General features: G+C 47.4%; 1 protein-coding gene and 1 long non-coding RNA gene across 4 annotated transcripts in view; one reads left to right on the forward strand and one right to left on the reverse strand.

Annotated features, from left to right (window-relative positions):
* The window catches only part of LOC144159075 (uncharacterized), a 39071-nt gene extending 17435 nt beyond the window's left edge, over positions 1-21636 (reverse strand). Inside the window, exons 1-3 of one of the 3 annotated variants that reach the window (XM_077690336.1) lie at positions 21183-21636; positions 20169-20437; positions 546-611 (exon numbers count right to left, since the gene is read on the reverse strand). In XM_077690336.1, coding sequence (XP_077546462.1) covers positions 546-611; positions 20169-20265 — 163 coding nt within the window. In that variant the 5' untranslated portion in view covers positions 20266-20437; positions 21183-21636. The remainder of the gene's footprint in view (positions 1-545; positions 612-20168; positions 20438-21182) is intronic. The other 2 variants (XM_077690335.1, XM_077690337.1) reach the window with 2 other exon arrangements.
* On the forward strand, positions 11224-15541 carry LOC144159074 (uncharacterized). Its single transcript, XR_013320234.1, has 5 exons — positions 11224-11356; positions 12715-12856; positions 13034-13169; positions 13256-13376; positions 13867-15541. It is a non-coding gene; the product is annotated as an uncharacterized LOC144159074 (long non-coding RNA).
* Positions 21637-27082: the final 5446 nt, after the last annotated feature.

Here is a 27082-nt window from a genome sequence, read left to right on the forward strand (position 1 = left end):
TACGCAACCATGCAAGACGATGGAAATTAGTCTGAGGAATTGTAATTGAAGCATTCTAAACACGAAGTAAGCTTCCCTATCCTGTCTTCGCCAAGATAAACATCACGGGTTATCTGTTTCTCAGTACAATTTAACCCCCTACTCTCGCGTCGATCTCATTGTTCTTTAGTTGCCGTTGGTCTTGAGGTGATTTCTTGCACGGGTGTCCCTTGGGCGCGCAACAGCACATCGCTACAGCTTGGCATCAAAAGATGACAGAAGTAGTTGCCGCACAATAAAAGAAAACAGGTTTTAGTAAGTTGGCAAGACTTGTTGACGGCTAGTTGGTCTGATACTTGAAACGCCATGAGGATTGCGCGGAACGACGACACAAAGAGGAGACAACAGTAGGAGCGCAAGTTAGCGTAAAGTGTTAGTGAAAAGTTAGCGTGAAGTGTTAAACAACAAGGTGGGAAAAGCAGACGATAAGTTAGTAACACGTCGGGCAGGGCGAGGAGGAGGACGAACGAGGGCACAAAGGGTTAGACTTCAAACGTGGTGCATACCCCTGATGTAAGGAAGCTCAGTGTGGTGCGCTATCTGCGCTGAGCTACGTTTAGCACGAGAGTAAGCTGAAAAACAAAAAACGGCACAAGTTAGTTGAGGTGTTGGTTAGTGTGAAGGCGTTGAAGAAATTGGGCACATGTACGCAAACGTCCGACCAAACGTCCGAACTGAAACAATATTTTTTATAGCATTTTCTGGTTTTTGGACATTTAAGACCATCTATCGACAGACAAAGGATCCCGGACCTCCAAAAATTAAAAAAAAAGAGAGGGCAGCACCCACTTTTGTGTGCTAAAGAAAAGATTGTTTATGCGTGCCGCGTCAACTAGCATCGAGCCCGGGTGGGTCAATGGACTAGTGAAAGGTAACCGAAATTGTGCAGTTCGTTGCTATTACAAATGATAGCAATACAAATTTTACCGTATTGCCTTCACTTAAACCATAAATCATGGTGATCTCTTGTTCGAGCGATATATGGGCAGCCAGTTTCCATTGTGTCCTAGTGTCCAGTGTGTCCTAGTGTCCAGTGTGTCCTAGTGTCCGCCCTAATGAACCCAAACTTTCTCACTTCATATTTGTGATGTCGGAAGTACTTTAAGATCATAAGAAACTTCTCACACGGTAAAGCAAAATAATAAAGTTTTGGGCATGAAAGGGTTAATATTGCAGCGGCTCTGTCCTGCTGCTGAATTGATCTAAAATTGGGTTCTTTTACACGCAAGAAATATACTCAAAAGTTTTGAGTAGGCGTTGCCTAGACGCCTAATAGTGCGCATATGTACACATTAAGTGGACAAATGTGTCGTATAGTAGTTGTAAGCTGAAAGTAGTTAATAGTTGAAAGGCATGAGAGATTAATTTGTACCAAACCTGTGAGGTATAGCGCACAGAAAACACGCATTAATGGCCAAATAAACGCTTACACAAAAACGTGAAACAACGCACAGACAACGCGACTTCTTTCCGCACCCGTTCAATTATGTATAATAATTATGGTAATAACCTTCTACCCGAAAAGCGAAATTTGCAACTTCTGGGAGCCAAAGTAATCGATTTAGAGCATTCCAGTTCACATCTATGCTGACGTTTCGTTTGTCAGTGGCCGTAAGTCATCAAGGTGTATTTTGTAGGTTAATCTATGTTTAAAGGCATTTGAAGGCGTAGAACGGAGTGAAATGGAATAAAATATTAAGGTAGACAACACTGTTAGTCCACTTTTCCCTGGAGTTTTACACTTCATGGCACTACAGCCTTCTGAAGAATCAATGTAAAGAATCAATCTAAAGAATATGCTAACGCATGTTTCACATGCGTTAGCATATAACTTCGGGTAGCGTAAAAACAAAAGTAGATGACCAGCATCCACCTTCACATATACTCCAGTTTTATACATATATAGTATACCATATATACTATAATATACTATATATATACTACTATATATACTACCTATACTATGGTACAACCACGCAACCGACATTGCGGTCTGAAACTTGCGCTGAAAAAAACGTATTCTTAAATAAGAAGCCGCCCCATAACGGATCTTGGAAACAATTTGGACGGTTATTTATCGCCTACAGTGATCACCGCGCGGGTATTAGTTCTAGGCCTCGGTGTGTCATGACGCCAGCTTTTGGACGTGAACACCGGGGTCTTCAAAAACAGTGCACAGTTAAATACCGAGGTCACTTGATCCTTAAAAAGTGCGGAACAAGGAGGTCAAGCCTTTGCGTCAAGCCCTTCACTCACTGCACCAGTGCTGCACTACCTGCCCCGGTGTGCAACCAGTGCAGCCAAATCGAAGGAAGACCCATCGCGGTGGCTCAGTGGCTAAGGCGTTGCGCTGCTCAGCCCATGGTCGTGCGTTCGATTCCCGGCCGCGGCGGCCGCTTTCCAGGTGGAGGCGCAAAGCGAAAACGCCCGTGCGTCGAGATTTCGGCGCACGTCAAAGATCTCCGCGTGGTCTAAATTAATCCGGAGCCCTCCGCTACGCGTCGCCTCACAGCCCAGCTAGTGCAGCTTTGGCGCGTTAAACTAATTTGAATCGGAGAAAGCGCTATTACGAGCGTCCACTGGTGAGCGTTCGGCCCGAAGGGCAAAAGAAAGGGCCGTAAAAAAAAAAAAAAAAAAAAATTCCGGGCGTTATCGCACGCGCGAAACGTAGCATATGCAGATATCAGTCACTTCGGCCGCGACCGTCTCGACGCCCCGCTTTCTATGCAAAACAGGAAGTTTACACAGAGCTCACCGGAGTCGAAGGCAGATAACAGCAGGTGCAAGAAAAAATAATAACGGAGGAACGTTCGAGTGGTGCTCGGTCGGTGTTTGCCATAGAGTTTCTTAGTAAGAAACTATGGGTGTTTGCATATCGCGATATGTGCCGCTACCCACTCAAGTTCTATTTTTCTTTAGACGACCTCGTAAGCGTTTAAAAGAAGGCCGGTCCTAGGCTCCGTATAAGGTGAAACACCGCGGGCGTCGAACACCTCGAACTCCGTGGGCGTGATCATGTGTATTTGCAGAACAGAATTCGGGGGACCGATTGAGCAAACTAGACTAGTCCTACAAAATTTGATCCATGGAAGTGAAGGAACTTGCACCCGCACGCCGTTTAATCGTCAATGACGTGGACTATAGGGTTACCAACCGTCCCGGATTTTGCGGGACTGCCCCGACCTTTCTACAGCGTCCCGATCGAGTCCTCCGCCGTCACTGTCGGAACAGCTATATTTCCCGGATTTGTTCCGGACCGTCCAGTTTGAAATTTGTGATCCAATACACGCCCAACAAGGCGCGTCACGCTACGGAACACGAAGTTGGCCCGAATCGCACGCACGCAGCAATGTTGCGGTGGCTATAGCGGTGGCTGCGAGGGCCTTTAGCCATGCACTTCAAGCCATTGCACGCCGGAAATCAGGGTGACACTGGGACACTGGTGCCGCTGGAGCTAACTACACACTTAATAAAAAAAGGTCGTAAGAGGGTAGTAACGGCCATATTTACCAACTCCTTACGAACCTTACTACCCCGCAGTACGGTACGTAGGCTCTTCCACTAGCAACTGCATGGTTAGGAAATTAACTGGGTGTAGGAAGTAGTATATGCACACTAGATTAAGGTCGGACTTAAGACAGGTTATGCATGGCCAGCTGGTAAACGCATGGAGTTCAGAAGGGTGTCATGGCTAGACTTTCTAGTGAAGGCAGTTGTGCCTGCTTCAGTTAGTAACCATGACTAGTGCTGCATTTGCTACTAGTTGCTAAGAACCTAGTCTATACTGGGACAAGTAACTTGTTAGTGTTCCATTAGTAAATGCCCCAACCTTTTTTTAAGAGGGTACGGCACAGCGGGCTGTATACCCCCCTCCCCCTCTCCTTTCTGAAGTGGTACAAATTTTACGAGTACAGTCGTCAAAAGTGTTAACAATAACGAAGAAGCGGGTGCGCCCTATGCATAGAGCGGCACATTACGATAGCCACCGACGCATCTTCGGCGATTGATAATTGGAGCTCCTTAGGCTGACTTGCTGTACTCCGCAGCTCCAGCGCATGCGCGCAGCTTCGCTGATATTACCCAGGGCGCTATAGCAACCTGCCGCTCTGTGCGTATACGGTGGCACCTCATTCTTTGTTAACACTTTTGATGACTGTACATTCTCCAGCTCGAGTAAGCGTTGCCAGGAGCACGTAGCCAGCTTAAATAACACTTCTAGATGTCGCGCAACAATAAAGAAACAATGGATGTGCCCGAAGATATCGCAATAAAGAAAACAGATTTCGCTGGCTCCCCAAGTTAGTGTTCACAGAAACTGGGACGGAGTGTTCGGGCTGACGCCGCGTAGCTCCCGCACTGCATAGAACACGCACAACATAGCCATCGACAAGCGGAGGTAAAAACAGTTTCTTTGTCCTACATTGTCACAAGTTTCGTTGTTGCGTCTAAACAAAGGTGCGTGTTTTTGACACCTGTCAAGACGAATTGGCACGTCGTGGGTCCGCAAAAGAAAAGCTCTTTCGCAGCGGTTGGCTTAGCGCTTGTTAGTGTCCAACCGAAACGACGTTAACCAAGTGAAGGATTGAAGAAAATTCTGCGTGATGAAAAAACTACTCAGAGTGGAAAAAAACCCACTTCACACAATAAGAGGCATCCAAAAGCGGAGCGAGCCACTTTATGCCGCCGAAACGAGCCATTTATAAAAATCTACAGGCCGATAAAGTTCGTTCCGGCGCCGATAGCGTGCCACCGTCAAGCTGTCAAGTGCACTGCCCGATTACGCCGTATTTACGCATGCATATCAGCGTAACGTATAAGTGGCCACGCGTGTGGGTGAATCTCGGCTATCGCGTCCGACCACGATTTGCATTAATGCTCGTATTTAGCACGAGATATCAGTACCCCCACCACTACGAACGCGATTGACTTGAAGAGGGTAGCAACGGTTTGCAGCCTCCTCTAAGCATTACAGTTGCGCCAATGGTCGAAGTTATTACAGAGAGGGTAGGGTTCTCGAGGGAATTTTTTACCTGCTGTTTCAAAGCCCGATTATGAGGTTTAACGCGCAGACGCTACACAGGCGATGAGGCGCGCCGTAGTGGAGGGCTCCGGATTAATTTTGACCACCCGGGGATCTTTAACGCGCCCCGAAATCTCGAACACACAGGCGTTATCGCTCCCCCCCCCCCCCCCCCCCCCCATCAGAAACGCGGCCGCCGCGGCCGGGAATCGAAGTTGCGTACGAATCGAATCGAATTCGTACGCAAATTCGAATCGAATGAATTGCGGGAATCGAATCAGCAGCACAACGCCACTGCGGAGTTTTAAGGTCACTACCCTAAGGAGACCTGGCAATAGGAAATAGTCCTGTAAAGCTGTTCGCATAGGCTACACCCGCGAAAATTAGACGCTTCCGCCGCACTGATGCCAGAGTGGATGACGCTTGTGCGAAATTCCAGCTGGTGTTCGTTCCAGCACTAAGTCCCTAAACTGTGCAGCTTTTCATCGATGAATCAGTTTTGTTCGAGAACAAAAACGACGGAACGCTTTTCGAAATTCCTGGAAGAATCCGGCGAACTCTTGGAGGGGAAAAAAAAATAAACTAAGCGTTATCCGGCTGCCCAGTTGACCGACAGCGGCAAGGTCGAAAGAATTAGAGGAATCCAGACATTATCGCATGACGGGGCTATTCGACGGCTTCCCTAAACGCCTTATCTGTGGATTGTATACACCGGTAGCTAAGAATGACTGCACGCCGCTACGAATTGCTGCGATAAGGCGAGGGGATCGTGGTCGTGGTCACGAAATTTCCGCTCAGGGCATCACCCACGGACAAAGATATTACTCCGTGGAATCACCGTACACGTCTTAAACAAACCCAGATAATTTTTAAAAAATTACCCCAGCTTGTTGGGTCGCAAAATGCATTCAAACAGTATACAAAACAGCATTTGAGAAACATTCTGCAAGAACGCTTTTTCATGCATAAATTGTTTATAAAGATTTAACAAACTTGCTATGGAGATTTCTCAAAAGAGTCCTACAAACATTTTGTTAACATTTTACACAACATTTCTATTGCGTTTCCATTACAAATCGGCCAACGAGTTAAAAGTCTATAGAGCCAAGTCAAACCTTACCCGTTCTGAATGTAGTTTATAGCTTCTTGTGGGGCTTTTATAAAATATTTTCAACAAGCTTTCTATACAATTCTTACTGAGTACAGCTGTAACAGACGTGTGAGTCAGGTTTGAATAGAGCTTCTGACAGGTTTTCATTAAATTTGTCTGAGTTTTCTATATTTAATATAGTAACATCTTGTTGCGTCCGAGTCAGGTTTGAAGACATTTTCTTACGGGTTTATTAAATTAATTTCCATTAGCTTTCTATAAAATTCTTTGAGTATAGTCGTAATACCCTATTGCCTGTGAATCAGGTTTTCTGGCAAGTTTCAACGTGGGAGCTTTCCAGGGGCTCGCATGTCCGGCGGTGATGTCCGCCACCCAAGGCGCCACCACTCCCAAGTGCTCTCAAGACGAAGTGACGGGACGTCCATCACGCGATCTCGGTTCATGCGGCGGAGCAGGCGGCGCAGTAGCACCCCACACATCATCCTTATCATCATCATCATCATCATCACAGCCTCCCTACGCCCACTGCAGGGAAAAAGTCTCTCCCATTATTCTCCATTACCCCGGTCCTTTCCTAACTGCGACCAATTTATTCCCGCAAACTTCTTGATCTCATCTGCCCATCTAACTTTCTGCCGCCCCTGCAACGCTTGCTTCTCTAGGGATCCACTGTGTTACCCTTAATGACCCAACATATATGCACCGATAAACAATTAGACCTCTGTGGGTGGGCTATAGAAACGCAATTCAGTCTTAAAACTCGGTATAATACAGGCAATAAGATGCTTACTGCGTGTTCGTAATAAAAAGGTTTATTGCCTGTATAATGACCCCAGTCCACTATTTAGGAGTTTGACCCTACCGAAAGGCAATAAAGAGTTTGCTAAAACTATATATTGAAGGAAATAAAACGCTTGTTGCATTTTTTCAATAAAAAGTTTACTTTCTATTGGTCGCAGTTTGAGGTGGAAGTTTTGGTTCACTCTATAGAAACGCAATATGAAGTATAATAAAACTCAATGTCCTGAAGGCAATAAAATGGTCGAGTTTGCGCAATAAGAAGTTTATTGACGTCCTCGTGAGTTAATAAAAAGTCAAAGTTTATCAATACTCGAAACCCATTTTCTTGAAAGTTTAATCTAACGGACATGTGAAGCATTCTATGTGGTTCAAGATCGAAGAGGGAGAGGATCGTAGAAGGCAAAGTCGAAAATAGAAATAGAAAATAGAAAACAGAAAACGGAACACGGGTAACGTTTGACACGAGCTTTAAAAAGAAGCACCGCTGCGCTCTCATCCTATTCATTGGCTTATTTGGTCATGGGGACGGGGAAGGCAAGTTCTCGCGAAATTTCGGAGTCCTTCCAGCGGGCGTCAATCAGTATCGTCTAGCCTAAATCAACAATCTAATATTCAACAACCTGCCCCGCTAGCTCCTATTAGCCGAAGGTAGGCTTATCACACTGGAAGCACCTAAACAGGACCTCTCGTTCGGTCAACGAGCGAGAGGTCAACGTTCCGCAGACAAGCTCCGCCACGGCGGGCAAGTGTCCCGGATGAGGAGTTCCGCCTCCGTCATGTAGCGTCTGGCATAGTTTCGTTTTCCAAGCACCTTCACCCGCATTTGTTCCGCGCCAGGTGCGTGCCACTCACGGTGATTGACACGACTTCCTCGATGCCTAACAGCTCGTTTAGAGGCTCACTGAACCTTGTCCAGCCTACTTTCATTGCGCTGACAATGAAAGACTCGGGTTTATGAGAAGACTCGCATTTCTGGCTTGGGCTTGGCATGACAATTGGATTATTAAGCGGTTTTCGTGATTTGCTTTTTTCACTACGCATTAACACGTCTACGAGCTACGAGGTGGCCGAAATCGACTCTGTTCTGCGGTAGCAGTGAAGCCGTGGCAACTGCGTGTCCGGGGTAAGAGCAGGCAGCGCGTGATCGCACCTAACGTTGGTCATGCCGGCGTCGAAGGAACGCACGACTCAGCGGGTAATATACCGCCGCGAAAGTTGTAGCTGACGAAAAAAAAAAACCAAAAGTCGACGAACACAAGATACGACAGATAAGGGCGCCTGTATCTGTCCTACCTTGTCTTCGTCCACGACTGCTTAACGGCGCGTTTTTTTTTTTTTTTCCAAGTGTGAACCAACTCGCTCAGCGACAAATGTTGCTGCTGTCGCTGACGGTCGGTGCACCGGCTCACCACGAAGGCGACGTTTGTATAGGTACACTCTTAATCTGGTTCCATGTAAGTTCCAGTTAAACGGGGCGATCCACATATTTTTATCTGGATCTAAACGAAGAATAACTGGAACGAGAGATATAAGTGGATCTTATCTGGAACTGTGCATTTGTTTTCTTTAGGTTTGTGGTTATTATGTGGAACCGAATAAATGAGGGGATGCGCTGTCGGCCGTTCCAGTTACTGTTCCACTTATGTCCCAGTAAAAAGTTTAGACAGTGCTTTTGTATATTTTTTGTTCGTGTCTTGTTCCACATAACTTGTGCGCTGCAGTGAAGTATGCACTGAATCGTGCATTAACTGGAACAATGAACCACATATATATTTGACGCGCTTTGGCGCACAAGCGCACGCACTTGCATGCACACGCCCACAAACATCGATACAAACACGAATGCACACCCGCGCACCCACACATACACACACACATGCATGCAGTCACACACGCACACACGCACGCACCACATAAAATTTAATAAACTTCGTCGATATCTATGGAACTGTCTTAGAGCAGTTTACTTATATAAGACGGCTAAGACGTATTTTTAGTGACGTTATTTGACAGAAAAAAATGTGTCCACTGCTATAACAACACCGTACAAAGCATGAAAGGTGCGAGAAAAGGGTATCGTAGCGAAAATAGAAATTCCACGAACCCCTCTCAGGTTGTCTGCGGCGCTCAAACCGCTTTAGTGAATATCGTCTTTTGCTAATTGCAGACGCGCAGTACGTCCGAAATCACCAATGACTTGAATTTGAGAATGACCAGATGTCCTCAGGTTCTCCTTCTGCGTTTGGGACAGAGCCGCGGTAGTGCTGAAGAATTCATTGGGCTTTTGTGGATACCTCATAAAGAAATATATATAGTTGTTGAGACTATTGTATGTTCTGCATTTGGTTCACAAAGCGTCGCAGAAACATTGTTTTTTGCTCAATGCTCAGCCATCAACTCGCTGTGTTGTAGTACGTGCACAATTTTAAGTGCTTTACAGGAACGTATAAATGGCTACAATCTGCTGTAAAATAGGTACTTAGTCCACGTTATTTATGCCCTGATGCGGTATATACATAGTGTTAACCGACTGTGCCGCATTTCACACTGCACGCAGCATGTCACGCATGCAGTTATATATGCTTGGATGTTCGTTAGCATTTTTCGTCTCGTGCATGCTATTAAGGGTGACTCACCTGATCCAATTCATATGGGAGTCACTAATTCATGACGCAAATTCATGAGACTTACTAATTCAAAAGCACCATGTACCGATACAAGAAGTTTTACAAATTCACAGAAATGACACTAACGACTCGGTTTGCTTCTTCTAGAAATACAGAAGACCCTCGTTAAGACGTACTTAGTAAAAACGAACACTGATTAAGAACCCCAACATTTTTCTCTTGTAACGTCCACAATGCATAACACCTCCGCTTAAGACGAATTTCGGATAATACGAATACATTTTTACGTTCCCATCGGGTTCGTCTTAACGGGAGTCTGCTGTATATCATTTCTTTGCAGAGATAAAAAAAAAACAAGAAACGCATTTTGGTTTATCCAGTCTTCACTGGAAGGCGCTAGCGGTCTACCATGCGAGAGTTTTATTTCTTTGTTTCAGTAGAGAAGCGACATATATCTAAAATAAGCAAACTAGGCCGTTGTGAATATCGGTATGTATTTGTAAAACTATTCATATTGGTGCACGATGGTTTTTAAGTCCGTTGGTCATGACGTAGTAAGTCCGATAGGAATGCTAACAGGTGAGTCTCTTTTAATTTCCACAAGCAAAAACAAAAGCCCCTTTGCAGGGAGCGGTTGATTGGGTGAACGGAACTAAACTTGGACAACTAAATATACCACGTGATACCTGCATTATTTTGTATGTATTAATGCTGAAATGACATTGTAATTCCTAATTATGCTGTGCAGTAACGGCAAAAATGCGCAGAGTTAACTTGCTGTTGTTGTGTCTTGTCATAGTAATTGAAGTTCATTGAATGATCCGCCTTCTCCAGCTGCTTCCCCAGTTGCTGTTTTCCTGTAGCATTGGTGTTCAGGAGGGAAAAGGGCTGGGAAACGGGCCGATGTATTATTACTCGCTAATTAGCTGTAAGTAGCTTTATATAACGTGGGTATCTAAGAGCGTCGCAGTATATTTTATTGACTACGGAAAGGCTTGTTGTCAAGAAAAGCAGTAAATGAAGCCACGCCCTTTTGCGTTCATTGTAAACACTAACGCAGAAATTGTCATCCAAAGTTAAGCTCGGATATCGCGCGCACTCACGGCCCTCCGCGAGAAACAACTTCAGCCAGTATTTACGCGCTAACGCGGCTATTATCTGAGCTTTGTTTCGGCCTCAGCGGGCGTAAACGTCCGCTTAGACGCATATGCCCGTTTTCCGAATCAAATTAAAGCCATCACGTGAGCCGAGTTTGTATGAGCTCTTATGGGGGCGCATCGCCAAAGCCTCCGCGAGAACGAAAGTTTGCCGAAGCCATGAGGAAAAGACCGCCACTCCAGTAGCGGATTCCATGCGCATGCGTCAGCAGCAGCACGGCAGAGCTGTTTTTGCGTTGATTCACGGTAAAGTGGGGCTGCAACGGGTACGACGACGACGTATGAAAATCGGGACTGCGTCAACACTTTAAACGACAGCAGCGCTCGTATCTTCCAGGATTCCCTCCGCTAAATTTATGGTCTTCCGCATGCAGCGCCACCAGTGGCATTCCCAAGCGGGTTTCTCAATTGCTCGTGCGATGCGCCTGATATTTACTAAAGAAATTCTCGGTCACGCTGGCGAGAACCGTTACCGCCGTCCCGTTAGCAGTTTGAACAGTTTGAATGGGTTGATTGCGGCGTGCAACTGGGAATTTTTTTATATCCCCGGGCTGTATTTCCTGTTCGACGAAGTGGAGTTTTGCCAGGAGGCGCAAAAAAGGTCAGTGCTGCTTATTTATGTGCTGGTAACGGTTGTTGTTCAGTGACATCCTTGTTAACTGCGTCCGATAAACATACCGCTTCTCTGCCCGTTATTCGTGTGTCGTCCATGCTTGTGGTCGCGGCGTGTAACATTTTGTGTTGTAGAAACGTTTGCAGCCGTAATTTACCAAAACTTCCGTGTTCGTGGGTCAGAGTCGGCTGGACATTTCTGACTGCGTGCGTTAGCCATTGCTATAAGGAAGTTGCTGGTTTGCGCGTTTCATGATTGGATTTTCCCTTACTGTGTGGCTTTGCTTAGTTGATATTGAAGGTTGCTCTCTGCGGTAGCGAATCTTCTCAGGTTAGTCGCTCGCGATAATCGCGCGTGCACACGTGTACAACTTCCAAGCAAGTTTGTCGGAGCGTCCGTCCTTAGATTTATTGGTATGTTTAAAACTTGCGTGGTAATTGCGGCGTTGTGTTAGTCTGCTGAGTAGAATGCATTTACTGTGCTTACCAGACCGGGAGTCTTCGACCTTGCCCGTTGTGCGCAAGGTAGACGCTATATCGAGTTGTGTTGATGTGTTTTCAAGGCGTCATCTTACGTTTATCTGTTCCATGATTCCATGTTTCATGTTTATGTTCCATGTTTCTTCCAATTCCTTTGACCAATTGAGATGATCTATTTTAAATAACATTGCCTGAAGTGTAGAGAAATGGAAGGGACAGTTGTTGTCTTAGCAGTACCGCAGTAACAAACGTTTCTTTTGTAGAGGGCAAGAAATGTGGAAACACGCAGCGGGTATATAGAAAGCGTGCTGCCGTTTCTATGCTGTTAATGTCAGTGGCAACTTGAGACTTCAGGATAATTATCCAATATCCATAATTAGTGGTTGCTACTTCAAGAACCGCGTTAGAAATAAGCCACTCTTGCATTTTTATGCCGTCAATGTCGGTGGTAACCGGAGAGTCGAAATAATTTCCGACAACGCTCAGGTGATAAGTTCTTGTATCAATACGCGTTAGAAATAAGCCACTCTTGCATTTTTATGCCGTCAATGTCGGTGCTAACCCGAGAGTCGAAATAATTTCAGACAACGCTCAGGTGATAAGTTCTTGCATCACTATGTGCACCCAACATTAACCCATTTCTGTGCTTCCTTGAACTTAGAAAATATACTGCGAAAGCAGATTGCTACATTCTGTATTCGATCTGTATAATCTGTCCAGATGGCTGACTGTGAAGACATTTGTCTCTACACTGGTAGTTTGCGACAATTGCTTTCCTTTGTCTGAAGAACAGAAATTAAAACGAATTATTTCCATTCCTTACATATACCTCTGAAATCATGGCTGTGTCATTCACTGTGGCTGAAGACATCTTCGCCACGCCGAGGCGTCGTCGTGACTAGTGTGGCAGATTATGAATGCATTGTGGAAGTCATAAAGCCACGAAAGAGTGCCCCTTGAGTGTTGCGTATTATACAGACGTTCACCACACCGCATGGAGCAATGACAGGTGAGCCTAAAAATGTTCAAATATTTTTGTTTCGCCTGAAAACGTTACCAGGGCTCGTGCTGCAAAATAAATTTTAGCACAACTAATCAGGCATTGTACGAGATCTTGTAGTACTCCCTTCTTAGAGGGAAGCGTAAATTTATGCTTCGATATTTTTATACTGTTTTTATTTTCTAGGAAATAGGGCGGACCGGGACTTCAAACAATGGAACAAGGAATGCATACTGCCATTTTCCTGGTTATTGAAGGCTGTGTTCACAAAAAGGAAACACATGAAAGCCGTTGTACGGGATGAAATCATTGCATTCTACAAGTAAGTACGCACTCCCAGTTCTGGAACTTTGATGGTCCCTTTTTAGGTAGTTGCAATATACTAATGGCTTGGGAACACCGTTTCAGTGACAACTTGACCTGTAGGTGAAAACGACAGTAAGCTTTTGGGAACACGTTGGCAAAACTTTCCTGGAAATGCACTCCGAGGAGGCCCTGCCAGGAACGCCTGCATCTTAATTTTAGTTGGGTAAGTTGGCATTTTATTTTTGTGGGACTCAATTTATGGTAGTGTTTATTGAAGCTGGCATTTTATTTTTGCGGGACTGAATTTGTGGTAGTTTTTTTTGTAGCAAAATCTTACTGTAAAAATAAATCGTGAACTCCAATATTGGGAAATACCTTCACATTCAGCCTGTTTCGGATGCTGGAACATGTGGACAAAAAAAAACTTATATTTTGCATTCAAGTTTTGCTAACATTTTGCTTTCACATTGAGAGTTGCTGCTGTGATAATGCGGCACCACGGCCACGCCCAGTGCGGTGGCTTTCCAGAATTAGAGAACGGCCATTGACAGTCTGTGCTAATATTTTTTGTACATTGTTAGCAGCATTCCCAGAAAAGAAACCAAGAAATCACTGATATTTCAATCGATTACTGTGCTATAAAAGGGGTATCCTAAGCAACTCACTCCTTTAAAGCCATCGTCTAACAAAATTTTCTTCTTCCTTCCTTAAAGGTACATGACGTGGTCCAGTTATTCTCGAGGTCCAGTTATTTTGAGAGAAGAAAATGGCAGCGTAAATATTGTCTGCAAGAAACACGTCATGGATTTTCCGCCTGCGTTGTCACATCAAGATGTGGTCATCCTCCTCGCCGTATATTTCATCTTAATCTCCTGAAACTTATGCGACTTTGGAGAGTTCTTGGGACTTTTGCAGAGTTCTTGGCCATTTAACAGAGGCCTGGTGTCATTTAAGTTGAAAGCTCTGTTGAAAGACTTGATGTGGTCACTCTACTTGGGGTTTTAAATTATTGTTAGACGTTGAAGCCTATTTGGAAAGATATGTCGTGGTTCAAATGATTGGTAGATGCAAGCGGCATGTCAATTGCAAAAGTGAAGTCATGCTTTCCTTTGCAATTTTTCATTGGCACAAAGCGCAGGCTGCCTTTGCAGCTACTCTGTTACTCTGTTAATGTAGTTAATGGCACTGCACTGTAACGTTTTTATTATTCAAGTGCAGCTCGAAATTTGTTTCCATGGCAGTGCTGCTGTTGATGGATGCAAACGTGAGAGTAATTATTTACACAGACGGTTTGGGGCTTTATTAATCAATTTTTGTACTGTATCTTAGCTGACACCTAAGCCCTAGAAGAATGCGAAATATACATATTTGGCTTGAAAAAGTTGTTTACTTTGGACTAAGTTGCATTTCTTGCTTGTTAGAGGCAGTGCTTTGGTCACAAGCATACTGTCGTCATGATAGTAGGGTTTGTATAGCACACAACTGTGAATTTTACCTGAGATAAATGTTCCGGCTGGAAAAATGCTTCCAAGTTCGCTTGGTAAAATTGGTTACGTGTATGTTTCAACGCTACCTGACTTGGTTATTTGGGATGTCTGAATTGTTCTTGAGGGAATTAATAACGTCTTTAGAGTTAGGCTGCTTGTTAAATTTTAAAATGCGTAACATGCTCCGAGCTATCTGGTCTGTAAAATTTTGTAAGATTCACACTGGGTGCTATGAGCTTTTTTTTTTTTGATAAGTTATTTTAAATAGCTACAAATTGTCGGGGAAGCAACGCGGCTTCAGTGAAAGGCTTTTTCAGGGCGCGTATATAGTCGGTTTTGGCTACAGTTAGCTTGATATTGATATATGGTGTGTTTTAGTTGTGCAATAGTGCCACATGCTTCCGATAAGTTTTTCTGTGCAAATGTTATGTTAGTATTGGCTCCGGTGTTCTTTTCCTACACTCTTGCAGGTCTTGTGATAATCCAACCGTGTATGGCTTGTATTTTTGGCTTTTCCCTACAATTTATTAGCAAACTGCATATTTTGGAACCGAGATGCGTAAACATGGTATGGCAAGCGCTGTGGGTACTTCCGCATTTGCGGTACCTGATTTCATGTCATAAAACAGCATATTTTATGCTCACTGTTGTGTAATGCTTTTTGAGTTAGTGCGAGGGTAGATGTACAGGTCCGTTTGTGACGCGGTTGCGCTTAAAGCCATCTATATTACCCGTGTTTTTTTAGCAAAAAAGAATGGTAAATATTAGCGAAAATAGAAAAATGCCACTTAGATCGTTTTGGCCACTTGATATCGTTTTGGTATTTGATCCTGTACGCTGGTCATTTTCTGCCCAAGTGGAAACAGATATGTCTCCGTATCTCAAATGTACGCAATAATACGAGCGAATAAAATTTGCTTGGTGTTTTGAAAAGCATTGTATCAGTGCTAATAGTTGGTATGGTATGTATTTTAATGCGAGTCTTGTTTCAGCCAAAACCCAGAACAGGATGCGGCGGGTGAAGCCAAAGTCTCTGTGTGCCGCTCCAGGTATTTCAGACCAGCTTTTATATAGAACTGTGCTCCGATAGGCAACTGTTGGGAACTGTCAGGGACCACACTGCTGCGGCGGTTTCTGTTTTCCCATTGTTGGTATCACTGTGGGCCATATGTCAAGGCTGCGTTAGAATGGTACTTGCGGTTTCCTTCTGATACCAATGCATCCGCCAGCCTGGCAAATGACCTCAGTTTATACCAACAGGAAAGCAGATATATTGGAAAAGTGGAGTCCCATAGACAGCTTCTCAACGTCTATCGGAACACCGTTTTATATAAACAGCTGGTCTGAAGGTACCTGGAACGGCGCACCGGATAAATCCATAATCCTTTTACGTGGATCAGTGTTCCAGTAACTTACACTACCCGTTTATTTGGAACAGTGATCCGTATACTTTTATTTGGAACGCCGATCCAGATAATTTAGCTGCAAAAATATGTGGTGCACTGTTCCACTTACATTTTCAGGGTATGTGGAACACGGTTCCAAATATATAAGTGGAACTTTTTTGCAAAAAAGTTCCAGTTACTAAGTGGATCTTATGTGGATCCAGATTAAGAGTGTAGGCTGAAAAACATTTCTAAGCTCTTCAAACAACTTATTTGAAATAATGGTAGAATGGTATCAGATATCAGAATAATGGTAGCAAACACCTTAAGGGTGCTTAACATCAACTAAAAGAAAACCTGTAGAACGGCACTGAACCAGTCACTGACCAGCGTGGCGAATAAAGGAAGCGAACCCTATAGCGGCAACCCACTGCATGTAATCTGTTTGTCGGCTGCAAGCGAAGAAAAAGGCAGAGCAGCGAACATGAAAGACAAACTGCGCACAAAAAAACTTCCGTTTTTTGTACGCGGTTCCAGTGCCCACCATTTTCAACTATACTCGGTTACAACTCAAGAACGGCACCACCTCATGTAGTGTATCACTCCGCCAAAGCGCCGGACCCGTGACGTCAGTGCGCGCGCGTTTTGAAAGGGGTTTGCTACGAATGCGTGATATCGCCTGCCTTGTCTCACGCAGTTTGTTTGTCGTCACTGGAGTCATTTATAAGCATATTAAGTCCAAAAAATCACGGGAACGGCTCACGCCATGTTCAAAATATTCCCAGTAACGCCTACTTGCGCCGCGCGGAAGAACATCCAGCTACGGTGATAAGGCACAGCGGCAACTTCCGGTGCCGTTCTTAAGTTGTCACCGAGTATAGCCGGGCTTTGCACTCCGAACATGAAAGGACGCGCACTGCATTATGTCTCAGGCTCCAGAAGTGCCACTTGAGACAATGCGTCATTGAGCTTTGTAATCGCCTGCGTCCACAGGATTGTTTTGCCGCCGGTTGTACTTCCCGGCGCATTTCTATCGTAAGGATGATTACAAGTATTGCCACCTAATGCGACCCGTACACAAGTGCACCCGTCTCCTGCTGGTGGATACTCCCGCTGCACGCAAACGCTGGTAGTACCGTTGGAATGAGGAAAGGAACCGCCAGCCTCTCCGCACGGGGAACTCGTGACACAAACACAAGACTTCTTGACAGATGCAAGAGTAAAGCTGACAACGCAGTACACCCCCAGATTTACATAAATTCGATTGCGCGCGCGCTTTCTCCGGTTACGAACTTCGTTGTATAGGTGTAATAGATATGAACGCCAGTTATCGTGACGGCGGGCTGTGGATATGGCCTATAGCAGCGGCCGGCAACGTTTCTCAAACGTTGCCGGCCGCTGCTCAAACGATTCTCAAACGTTTCGACCTCGCAGGATCATGGCAAGAAAATTTGAGACCAAAAACAAATGGCGTAAGTAATTCATGACCTGTTTTCGCGATAAAAATTACCAAAAGTTCGTGAAAGCAACAACTGCGACTTGATTAAGGGCAATCTGAGCAGAGCCAATGCTTCCAAAGCACACGCATGCGCCGTTCGACGGGAAATACACGTGTAGGCGCAACTAATCTCGAACCTATTGTCCCCGCTTCTTGAACGCCCCGAGACCGACTTTTGCTATTCCTTTCCGGTGTTGTAGTATCTAATCTGAACGATGGGCCGAGAAACCGCCAGTGTTGCGCAATGCCGCCCTCAACGTTCAAGCCGGCAAAAGTAGACCGCTGTGCAACTGAAAACTATGCAACTATAAAATCGTTACTGTGGCCTTTTGCCCAAAGGCAGCTTCCAGAGGGTCACCGCTTTCCCTTTGTTTCGAGCTCCCAACATTTATTGTCGCTTACATCTTCGCTGTAAAATCATAAACACAGCAGAAGTACAATCCAATAAATTACATCCCTTTGCGATTTATACATATAAGCAGTGTCAACTGGATTCCGCTGAATATCCTACTCGTGCGGGATAAGCGCAATTTTCGCGCTTAAGTAATGCGAACAGGACGACGTGAACCAAACTTGTAATCCCAGTCCCCACGTGCCGCACACAATCGCGCATTTCGGAACGCATTTCGGGCAAAAAACGTAACGTTAGGCCTAGCGTCAAAGCGTTGGCCAACACCTACCCCCGTGGATACGAGTTTCTCTGGATATGCAAGACTGTACAGGTGCCGTCAGAAGTAACTGGAGCACAGGAGCTGTGGCCGAACCGCATAGGAGCGCCGTGTAGCTGCATGCACCGACGGCAGACGAAAGGACGAGAACACGCATGCGCGCCTGCCGACGGCGATAGCCCATTCATTAATCCGAAACAACTATAACCTGGCTTCGAGCATTCTGAGCAGCATACTGGTCTTTGCGATAGCGCTGATAGCAGAGACATCTGACAACGTCTTTGACAGTTCAGCGCACGCGAGCTGCCGGAGAAGCGGCGCTCTCACAGGGATCTGCAGTGACAGTTATTTGTTTTTCGTCAAATATTTGTAGGTGCGCATGCTATCAGCGCCATCGCCGAGACCAGTATGTTGCGAAGAATTCTCGAATACAGGTTAAAACAAGAGTTTTGAAATGTATAGGTGGGCTATCGTCGTCGCCAGGCGCGCATGCGCGTTGTCCTTTCGTTTGCCGCCGGTGCTTGCAGCTACACGGCGCTCCTATGCGGTTCGGATACAGTTCCCGCGCTCCAATTACTTCTGACGGCACCTGTACAAATTTTGGTGGGAGAACGACAAGAAAAAAAAAACCTAACTATAGAGGCGAACAAATTCCTTGCGAAAAAAAAAGGTTAAAATAGCGCATTACCCCAGAACGTGAAGCAAGTCAAAATAGTACTCAAAATTGTAGCAACCTTAGTCTTCGTGTAGCATTTATGCCGGGAGCGCAGAGTAATGCGAATAACGGCAATGACCGGTCATAATCCGTCATAGATCGTGTGAATCTCGTGGGACGAACCCCTTCAACTGGTTCGGGATGAACATGAAGTTTCTAGAAGGAGCAAAAAAGCGCTCCTTCGCGGTTCAGTTCGATCCGGCACAATCAAAGGTGAGCAGCCACGTGGCTGATAGAAAAAAGCGACGAAAAAGCGCGCTTAGCGATCGGTCGACTTCGCGATGCTGACGGCAAAACAAATTTAGGCAACTTTTTGGTAAGTCACTCAACTACACAACCCCGAAGGACGTTTTTTTTTTTTTTTTTTTAAGCGAAAAAATATGATATGTTTAGAAACTCCAATTTCGCGCGGCACGCCGTTGGAGGTGGCGGAATATTGGGTGGGGATTCTAAAAAGGGTCACTACTGGGGCTGTTCGATTTGCAGTCCCGGAACCACCGCGGACTCCCCGAGAAGCAGACCGCCATTCGGTGTTCCTAGAGTTCCTCTATATAGCTCCCGCAGGAGCTCCCTGCGGGAGCTATATAGAGGAGCTCTAGGTGTTCCCACTCGCGGACTCTCCGCGGTGAGTCGCGGACTAAATCGAAGAGCTCTACTGGTTTAACTGGAGGTTAGCGTTGGAGGGACACGATCAAACGGGAACACAGACACCAGTGCAATCGTAGTCATGTTCCGTGGCGGAATTCAGTGTAAAAATTGGCATCATTGTCCTCGAATCAACGCGGTCTTTTCAACGAACCAAACTTGTACTCACGCGTATAGCATTCTCAGCCGAGCATCCCCAGAGCCGGGACCGTATAACGCCCCGAATTCGCTCAAATTCGCATGGGCGCAGTTCGCACATTTCATCGTTACAATAGCGTAAATGGGATATTTGGTACAGCAGAATTTTAAAAACAAGAAATTCAAAAAGAAAATAGGAAGCGATAAAAGTGAACTTACGAACTTAACCATCTTAAAGCGACGCAAAGAACGACGGAAAAGCAAACAAAAAAATCGCGAAAACGGATTTAACCGTGCGACGCCGCTGCATTTACACAAATCGCGTGGTTGGCGGAGACAAGAGGCACGAGAATGCTACGCACGAGTAGAAAACTTTCCGAATATCTGCCCCTTTTTTTTTTTTTTTTACTTCCGGCACCTTTAACAAAAAACCTGCGGGTTAAAATACTCGCAAATTTCAGGCGACAGAGAACGCTCACCGGATGAATTGGTGTCCGCCGAAACCACCTGCGCCAGAAGCGTCGCTGAACACAGCAGGACCAGCAGTTGAGCGGGCCGGAATTCCAGCAGCCCCATTTCGAACGGTATTGTGGAGGGCGGGAAATTCGAAACGGTTCAGCACGGGGAGCAGGAGTCGCGCGCGGGACGGCACTCCTTGCGAAGAGCAGTGAACGGCCCCGACAGGAAGAGGCGACCGGCGGCAGCGGGCGAGACGCACACTCCTTTTGTCTTGGGCCGTTGCTTCACCCTGCGTGCAAACGGAGCCGTTACCGGAGGAACAGCCGCCCCTTCCTTTCCTCGCCGCCGTCAATCAAGATGACGAAGAATAACCCGGCCATAACTAATACGCGACATGCACGTTCCGCATGGCCAAACCACGTGTTCTCTGTTGCCGCCTTGGCTGGCAATGAGCCTCTTCTTTCAACACCGCAGCGGCGACGCCGTTGGAACTGCGAATTTCCTGCTGCGCAACCCGCCCCATGCGTTAAGCAGCTCCGTTTACGGAAAGCATGCTGCCTGCCGAGCAGTTTTTTTTGTTTTTTTTCTTTCTGCGTTTAAGGATGAGCGCCCCAACGTCAACAAGCCAGCGGCTCCGCCGGAGGACCGCAGAAAGGCAGACGCCTGGGGATCCGTTAAGCAGTTCCTCTTGAGCCGGTGGGCGTTGCCCAGGCAGACATCAAACTTTGGCCGCATGGGACAACTCTTCCAAGCTTCAGTTCGCAAAATGAACGCCGTATCTTCGAGCAATTCCTTAAACAGAGATGGCGGTTAGAACCTCGATAACGCGGACATTGCCAACGCGAACGCGTTCGCGTGAAAAACGGGAGCGAAGAACTGTCCTCCCGTTAACCTGTGGCGAAGCCGCGGGACAAACTATCTCCGCAAAAAGACACTAATAAACAGTTTGTTTTTTCCAAGAGGGCTGTACTAACGGGTATAGCATACACTGAAGCGGAGCACCGCCAGGAAAGAACAAGAACTTGTTTACGTACCGGCCGTGTGACCGCGCAACACGCTGGTGTCCCCTTCGGCTAACTTCCTGGCAAAGCCAAGTCTTGTTCTCACGGGGTCTCGAAGCACGGCGGCACGACTGGAACACAACCCCGGGGCCCGCTAGTCAGGAGGCCGGCTGGTGGCGGCGCAGACAATGAATGCAGGCAGCGAAGCCGGTGAACTAGGCTCCTACGAGCACGCCGACTGAAGGAGGAAGGCGGAGGGGCCAATGAACGAGCGCTGGTCGCGACGGCCGATCGAGGGCTCCGACACTGGACCCTCTGCCGTGGGATCAGGCGCGCTAGCCTGGCTTCTTCCCCCCTCCCACCTCTTCGTTGCGTCGACGCCGCCTCAAGCCACGGCGCGCCGCTCGCTCCGGCGCAAATCAGATTACGCAGCGCACCTATCCTTTATCGCGCACTTTGCCTGGCGTCACTGAATGCTCCCCCCTCGCCATCTTGCTGTTCGTCCCCGCCGGCGGCGCTCAGGTTGGGTTGCCTTTGTATTGCGTTTTATCGCCTTTCATTGGGATGCCACCAGCACGTGGGGCGGCGGCGCGAGGTTCTCGCTTTCCATGCGGCGACGCTCGCGGCCGCACGTATCATGATACTGCGAACACCGCCTGGACTACAATGCCTGGCACTGAGAGCAGGCGTGGCTCCTGATAGCACCTCCGGAAAAGGCCGGCGTGATAGCAGGAAACGAAACGAAGCAGTGTCAGAAAAGTGGCGGGCCGTTCGTTCATTCAACTTCGCCACGACTGTGTTTCTTGGGCATACGGAACCCGAAAGATTTGGCGGGAAATTAAAGGCGCCAAAGCGCCGATACGCGAGGAAATTCATCTGGATGGCCCACTTGCTTCGAGAGGTGTGTCGTGTGCTGATACCACCGTAGTTCTCGACCCTTATCCCCTACGTTTTGTGGACTCTCTTATCTTTTCCCGTTGAAATCACTTCAAAGCACCGAATGTCGGACGAAAGTAGGTACGACCTTTTCGAGCTATGAATGGGCTGCTGCTTGGATGGAAGGGCCCACGACAGCGGAAGAAAGACTGAATGATGCGCCGGAGTTATCTAAAGTGGGATTGCGTCGACACGGGCAACCGCACGGGGACATCCCGGAGATGTTCGTACTGACATGGACTAGATAACAAATCCGTTGCACACATCGAATATCCTGAAATTCCTCTCCTCGTGCACGCTAGTCGCCACCTGTCGTGAGATGGTCACCATTTGTGATAACTTGAGCTACTGCAGACGATTACCAGAAGACGCGAAAGCCTACTAGGTTGACGTTAACCTAACCTCAAGCGGAGTAATAGGAAGCACTGCTTGCCAGCGACCGCTGCGAAGACCAGATCGGTCTGGTGCAGAGGCCACACAAAGCAGCGGAGGCCACTCGAGCCATGCAGGGCTACCACCCCAGCTGCACCCCGTCGGGAGCTGAGGCAATCACGGCAGAAGACACCGCTGGAGTGCCGCCAAACCCTGCTAAATGGTCCTAAAATTAAACGTTCTTCCAGTCCACTCCAACCCGATGTATACGAGCAGACAGTGGACTCATGATCGCCCCTGTGCCTCCTATCTCTAACCCAACACTACACATATGAAAGTGTCACACTCACATAATTTGCAATATCGTGATACTGTCACTGAAATTCCCAGCACATTCGTTTAACCTTGATCGGAGTTTCCCGCCTTTCTAAAGATACAAACTTCCCTTAACGCCAGCTGATATTCCACGATCAATCGTACCCAGAGAGTGGAAGATCGATTGATTGTTGGGTTTAGTACGCTGACGCAACGCAGGCGATGAGGCTTGCCGTAGTGGAGCGCTCCGGATTAATTTTGACTACCTGGGGATCTCTAACGTGCGCCGAAATCTCGTATACACGTGCGTTTTTTTGCTTTTCGCCTCCACCAGAAAAGCGGCCGCCACAGCCGGGAATCGAACCCGCGCCCTCGTGCCCAGCAGCGTAACGCCTTGGCCACTGAGCAACCGCGGCGGGTAGAGAGTGGAAGAGACACGCACGTGACAGTGAAGTGACAAACAACAACGCTAGAGCGTTTGCGTTTGAACAGAGTGGCGGAACGATGTAGAACCTTAATTGGAACCACGCTGAGCACGACTCCGTCCGTCTTGGAATCATACTGTTTAATCATGCACACACCATAAGCCCCCCGCCCAGTTATATTATATCCATTCCGCTCCATGTTTCATACCTCGATCGAAACCAAACGCCAGTGAATTAATCCCAAGCGGAAACATACACCAAGTGGCATGAAAGTGAATCCAAACGCCAATAGTTTAATCCCAAGAGTCCCACAGTTGTATTCCCCTACCGCGAAGCCATGCATGCAATAGAATATTATATGAACTAGAACGCGTTTTTGCACATCTTCATTTATGCACTAGTACTCTTTTCGTGTTTCTTAGAGTGCATACGTTGCCACCCACGTGCAGTCTCTATCAAAACGTTGTAGGCCACGGCGACCGCGGCTGGAGCAGGCGCGTGGCCCAGCAGGGGCGCTGCAGTTGCCGCTATCGGCTGGTTGCGCGGCTAAGGGGGCTAACTTTCGCTCTTGTCTTCGTCGTGCGTCCTTTTTTTAGGTGCGGAGCACCTTAGGACCACACAATGTCCGTCCACGACTGTGCTCATGGCAGTTAGAATCGCAAAAAATCACACCGGCACCGGCACCCGCAGGATTCGAGCCTGTACCTGATAGACCAGACAGAGTTAGCGTCAGTCGTCTTACCCATTTGGCTACGACCGTGAGTTAGTACCCGAGGGTCAAACGGGTTACTCCCTCGCCTGTAACGGTGCGGAGTACCTTAGGACCTCCCAATGTCCGTCCACGTCCATCCGTGCGCGCACCACCATCGAGAGAAAATCAAGCGAAATTCGATTTGAGCCGTGAGTTGCAGTTTCATCTAGGGAATAATCAAGGTGCAACTCACGGCTCAAATCGAATGACGGTCGGTGCGCAAATCGGATGTCACTCGGGGCGCAACTTGGATGTCATTTCGAGTCCTCGTACTCCACACCCTCGCATCACCCACAGAGTGGAGAGGCTGCCATTTTTTTGTGAGTGCCTAGCATAGCAATTCTTATATTTCCTTTGGATGACGTTGTGGTTTACACGCGTATAGGGCACGAGCAGTGACGCGTACGATTCCCCGCCGAGGGAGACACGGTTACCGCTTAGCTAAAAGTGTTTCTGCCGTCGGCAGCGGAGCGCACCGTCAGAAAAGGTCAGCCAGAACTCTCTATTGTCTTCCCCTTCCATTCACGACTCTGTGCGCAAGGCAAATGTTCGTGGGTTTCCAGATGGTAACGCCACAGGCCACTGCAAACAATTCGAATAGGCCTCGAAATTGGTTTCCAGAAGCCAATTGCTTGTATTGCTTGTAATCACTGGCGAGGCGCGCATGCAGACAACCGTGTGAGTGCGCCGTCACTGGTTACGTCGGGCTCCGCGGGATGGCGGTACTTGTCCGTGCTAAGCACATGAGTTTGTTGCAGGTTAACAAACTCTACCTCACCGAATGCAAAGTATTGCCTCGAGTTCAATGTGAGTGCGATTAATAATTCTCTGTTGACACCACCGTTGAGAATCGGGTTGAAACGGAGCAGACGACGAACGCCGGTGTTTTTTTTTTTTTTCTTCGGCGTGCGGGTGCAGTGGCCCAAGCCGCGCCATGTCCGTGGCGCAGCGGCCATGTCTGTGGCCGTTTCCAGTGTTGCCAAGCGAAGAAACTGGTAGCTAAACTTTTCAACGAATGCCACCTATAAAACTGGCCCCGCGACAAGCATGCTCCGAAGGTAACAAAGCGACTCTCTTCAAGATATCATCGAGGTGTCAAACCAAGCTCGCTGCTCGGCTGACTTCTATGCATCATTAAAGTACATCTACTGTAGGGCAGGCTGCCGCCGGAAGACGGCGGACATTCATTCCTGTCCTGAACTTCAGAGAATGTCTCTCCGATACGGCTGTCACCTTAAACTGCTGGTGTACGGGCGGTTGGTTTATATCATAGAAGGGCTCACTTAAAGAATTAGGCCTAGTTCCACAGAGTGTGAAATCTGCTGAAACAGCGCAGCTGTAGCTCTCTTGTGTGGGCTCGAACGCCTCGAACGTGGCGCCGTCGCCGCTCAAGTTCTGCGGTTCGCGCAAAGATATCGGCAGCTAGACGTCAGCGGCGGGAGGGTCCCTCTCTTCCCCCTCCCATAGGAGAAGGGAGAGGAACCCGCCTCTGCGAGACCACTGCGCCATCTATCGCTGGTTCTGGGAACCTGTTCCTACACCTGCGTCACGCACGACCTACACCAGACGTACTCGACCTACAACAACTCCGCTGTTAAAATTCCCTTCAAGGCTTCTCACCCGGCACTTGGCGGAGGAAGTCACTCAAACTCAAGTTACTTCGCCTGAGTTTCCTCTAAACTGGACGTTCCCACTGTCCTTTGCTCTATTATTTACTGCCATTCTTCTCTGTGCCCCGTTTCCTCTGGAGTTCCCCAGGGATCAGTTTTAGGTCCTCTCCTCTTTCTTGTTGTGTCTGGGCGGCCTAAAAATCCGACGGCAGTGGCTTCGCGTCTTCATTTAGTTTCTTTTTTCCCCCGGGTACTTCAGCAACGCTTGTTCTTCCAGAGACGTCGCACTGCACTCATTGCTGCCGGTCGCGCTTATCTACAAGGCGCGCAAAGGTCATAACGCGCAAGGTGTACTTCCTCGTTCATCCGACACGCACGTATACGATGAAGCGCTGACGCCGCAATCACAAAGCGAAAAGCTGAGGCCATTTCGGATAGGCTGACCTATACATCTAACGCAAGCATTACGTGCCACTTTGGCCGAAGTTTGTGCTGATACGAGGCATCACAGCGGGCAAAGAGGGTGAGAGAGAGGGGGAAAGGCAAAGTGACGAAAAAATTATTGAAAATAAAAAATCTTCACTCTTTCCAGGGCCACAGTATCCCCTCTGCCCACTTCTGGCTCTAAGGATCAGGTCCTTCTGAACGCCACGGCCGGGGTAAAGAGCTTACATGTGCGCGCCTCCGTGCCCGGAGGCGCGCATATGTAGGCTTCCTAGGTCGCGGATGGCCAAAGCTTAATGAATGTATGAATTTATTGTTAAAATGGAAAGTAAAGGCCACCAGCAGGCGTAGTTTGTCTCACCTAAGGCTGGACACCGGAACGCCTGTTGGTGTGAGGGAGTGGGGAATGGGAAACACAGGTAGACAGCTAGAAAAGGGAGAAGACAAGAACTGCCTCCCAAAGCTCATTCGAGTCGTCGTTGTTTACTGAGAGCCACGTAATAGGGCAACCTCAGGGTTCACGGAATAGGGTAGGCATTTCCCCGCACTTGATACACGCGTTTGATCATTTCTCGGGGAACTTATTAGGTAGTTTGAGTATGTCGGCATACAATTTTCGTCTACATTTGCCTTAGAGACTGTCGATAGATAAGCGCGTACGAGGTGACGAAGGAAGTTAGTGGGGCGTCCTTACACATCTTGCCTACGCGGCATGGCAACTTTCCTACAAGCCGTTGATTCCACTAGACAATCCTTCATGGAATTTCTAACCCTGGGACACTGCGTCTGCCTGAAGTGATCGAGTTCTCAACCAATTCATCACCAATGCACAGAGAAATAAAAATATTACGACGACGTTTCTTCAAGGGTCGCTCAAAGGATGAGAAGCAAATATCGGCTCCTACATGAGAGTTGTTCATTTGTACTGTTTCAGGTCACGTGATGCTGCGCTAGTTAATTTCCGCAGCGCTGAATGATGTCGCGCGAACATCGGTGTTCCCTGCGAAATAAAATGTCATTTTAGGGCGCAGCCCTTTGGCGGCCGTTTCTGGGCTGAGCCGCGTTGTCGGCGTAACCGAG

The sequence above is a fragment of the Haemaphysalis longicornis genome, unplaced genomic scaffold (assembly GCF_048455015.1).
Source record: "Haemaphysalis longicornis isolate Haplotype H1 unplaced genomic scaffold, Haemaphysalis longicornis Haplotype H1 scaffold_10, whole genome shotgun sequence".
Taxonomy (NCBI): domain Eukaryota; kingdom Metazoa; phylum Arthropoda; class Arachnida; order Ixodida; family Ixodidae; genus Haemaphysalis; species Haemaphysalis longicornis.